General features: G+C 34.6%; 1 protein-coding gene across 2 annotated transcripts in view; it reads right to left on the bottom strand.

Moving 5' to 3' along the window:
• The window catches only part of LOC116343646 (rhophilin-2-A), a 16,577-nt gene that overhangs the window by 11,328 nt on the left and 2,060 nt on the right, over window positions 1-3,189 (bottom strand). The window contains exons 1-2 of one of the 2 annotated variants that reach the window (XM_031771847.1): window positions 1,788-1,805; window positions 1,536-1,712 (exon numbers count right to left, since the gene is read on the bottom strand). In XM_031771847.1, the coding sequence (XP_031627707.1) occupies window positions 1,536-1,577 (42 nt within the window). In that variant the 5' untranslated portion in view covers window positions 1,578-1,712; window positions 1,788-1,805. Of the gene's footprint in view, window positions 1-1,535; window positions 1,713-1,787; window positions 1,806-3,189 lie in introns of those variants that run through there. The other variant, XM_031771846.1, reaches the window with a different exon arrangement.

Below are 3,189 nucleotides of genomic sequence, written 5' to 3'. Positions count from 1 at the left end.
GAGAGAGAGAGAGAGAGAGAGAGAGAGAGAGAGAGAGAGAGAGAGAGCAAAAAACATGACCAAGAGATTACGCTTTGAGATCAGTTAAAATTGCAATGAAATAACTTGGCGTAATAAATTGTTTGCATTCTGCGACTTCTATCGACGATGTAATTTTTATCATATTTCTGGTGCAATAAATCTACAACATTGGATTCGAACATTTTGCAATTTTCAAACTTGTTTTTATTCCATTTACAATGGACCAATTCAAATGGTGGAATGAACTAAATTGAACATACTTTGAACAATGATTGATTGTAATATATAAATTTGAAAATAATTTAACAAGCAATTTAATGGTTTATCAATTTGAATTTGATTCAAATACTGGTTTCGGTCATGATTCACCTGAAATTTTTACCATGTAGCAGCAGAAAGACAGTCGAAAACACGAAAAAATGTTATCGAGCTGTTTGTAAAGTTAGTATTCCATGAAATAATTGCATTTCATAAGAAATGCTTCGGTTTTGACCTTGGCCGCAACATAATCACTGGAATTGTTATGAACGAAAGCAACTGGAAATCTTCACCATTAATTCAGTAAATGAAAACAGAATTGTGGATCTATTGAAAATTAGCCCGAAACTCACTTGGAAAATTTGCACCAATTGGGCCAATAGCGAGAGTGTGAAATTTAAAAAGAATGACGGCGGAACAATAAACATCATAATTACTCCATTTATGACCACTCATTAATATAAAATGCTTAAAAATGAGCCGCTTTGAGCATTTTAACTGTAATTCCAATATATAAATACAAATTATATTTACCACCGACCATTTCGTTGTATATGTATATATCTGAACACAAACCGCTCTTGTTAATTTCACGTTTGTACGTCATTTTATGTTTGTGAAATTCTATGGAAATATTATAAGTGTTTTAATTATTGACCTTGGGAACGGCGTTGATTGTTTGAAGAATCTTTTTGTGGTTTGATCGTGCAAATTCGTTGGTATGATTAGCTTTTTTTTATATAAATAAACAATGGTTCAATTTTTCGACGAAAAAAAAGTCAGACAGAGACAAGTTTTTTTTTCACCCGAATGAAATCCTTTCATTCGATAACATTTGTTTTCGTTTAGAGTTGTAAAAAGGTTTGTTTAATGAAGTGTTGATTGTGCGAACAAAATGTTAGATTCAATTTGAAGATTTTTATATCCACTCTTTTCCGCTGTAAAAAAGAGAATGAAGCTTATTGTTGAATTACACTGATTTAAATCGGAACACACCCATTGAGCAAACAGATAATTGACGATGCAAACAACGTCAAAGTGAAGTGATTTGTGTTCATGTGTGTTGCCATCACAATGTTAAAATTCAATTAAAAATCTCAGCAGAGATGATTTAACGCACGCGTGGGAAATAAAAAAAAAATACGCCATCAAACTAGATCAACGTTGAACACTTTTTGGTTGAATCACACGGAAAAACTTAATAACAAATAAAATGTGTTGTTCATAAAATTATATAGGAAAGGTATTTGACTTACTCTGATGAAGGCAAAGTTTGAATCTTGCGTTGCTGTTTCCATCGTCTCGCCTTTTATCACGTTCAATCTTATTTCCTTAGCACTGTTCTTTCGATTTTAAAATGTATATGACCATCCAGACGATATTTGTCATGTGATTAAAACAAATTGTATATGCACATGATTCTGTTCCGTTCACTGGTTATAAATAACAAAATAAACAAATTAGATAAATTATCAAAGATTATACACATTATTTAGCAAAAATTGTACTTATTATTATTTGTATTTGCGGTGAAGCGTTTAAAATGCGATCACTTCTTACGACACAGAACAGAAAATCACACGAAATGCAATCGAGGTAGAGAGAGGTAGATAGAGAGACAAAAGAACGACGTCAACGAAAGAAAAAGGTGATGCACTCATCACATTACAATGCACAACGACACATGAATCATAGTGATCATGATTGTTACATGAGTAATCCATAATCCTATTTATTTCATGCTTAATAGTTAAGTACAAATACAAAACAGGCAATTATTATGCACATTTTGATTTTTAAAAGAAGCAGCAGGAAGAGAGAGATAGAGAAATATGGTAAAGAAAACCACACACAAACAAATCATGCAATTTTGAATCGTCTTTTGTCGTGATACACGACGATGATTGCGCGCATTTCGGCATAAAGTTAAGAATATTCAACGGTCGTGCGTGTTCGGGTCTTGTCTTGGTTGATGAACTCCGTTGCTTTTGTTTTGCGCGTTTGATTTAACGACAACGATTTGGCTTGAATAAAAGTGTTTTAATACGATTTATGGGGCGAAACGCCAAAACTAGCGAACGCACATGCACACACACGCACACATATGCCAAACATATTATGTGTGTTTGATGCAGACAATGGCAGAAAAACAAGTAACAGCTATTTTGTTTTCTTCGTGTGTTTTGTCTTGGTCTGGTGTGTCAGACATTTTATCGTATGTGATTCAATACAACGACACACAATACAAGTTCTGCGAGCGTTTTGTGCTTCGCCTTCATTTCCTTCGTGTTATGAAATGTGCATTCTGTGTATTCGATCAATGTTCTACCTGTGTGTGCGGATGTGCGCAAGCACAAACGATGCGCGCACATTCAAGCTCTCTCTCTCTCTCTCTCTCTCTCTCTCTCTCTCTCTGCATTTAACATCATCTATTCTATATCGATAAATGTTTTGTTGCAACAAATACAGAATTGTGTAATGCATTGGCCTGAGATTGGTTCAGTAGGTATCAATTCACGTTCTTTGCAAGGCAAACATCTATTTAACATTCGACAGAACGAGAAAGAATCGACTATGTAGTGACTGTAAGTGTAAGTACAGTCATTTCCATAAAGTATTCTTATGGAGTTGCGCGGTGTAAATGCGTTCGCTTCGTTGATGAGACATCAAGCTGCAACGCTTTTCTACATGGAAACATTGATTGTTTCGCAATCGGCGTAACACGTTCAATTATCTTCATGTGTAACAGAAAATGAGCACACATGGCCTAAGATCAATTGCTTCAAACCATTCCAATTATTATACGATTGACTCAATTTAATTGCAAACAAAAGAATTTAATCAGCTTCTCTCTCTCTCTCTCTCTCTCTCTCTCTCTCTCTCTCTCTCTCTCTCTCTCTCTCTCTCTCT

This window comes from Contarinia nasturtii, unplaced genomic scaffold (assembly GCF_009176525.2).
Source record: "Contarinia nasturtii isolate CC-2019 unplaced genomic scaffold, AAFC_CNas_1.1 Cnas_scaffold_1037, whole genome shotgun sequence".
Lineage (NCBI taxonomy): Eukaryota > Metazoa > Arthropoda > Insecta > Diptera > Cecidomyiidae > Contarinia > Contarinia nasturtii.
The sequence above is the reverse complement of the archived record's forward strand: the minus strand, read 5'-3'. Positions and strand labels throughout refer to the sequence as shown.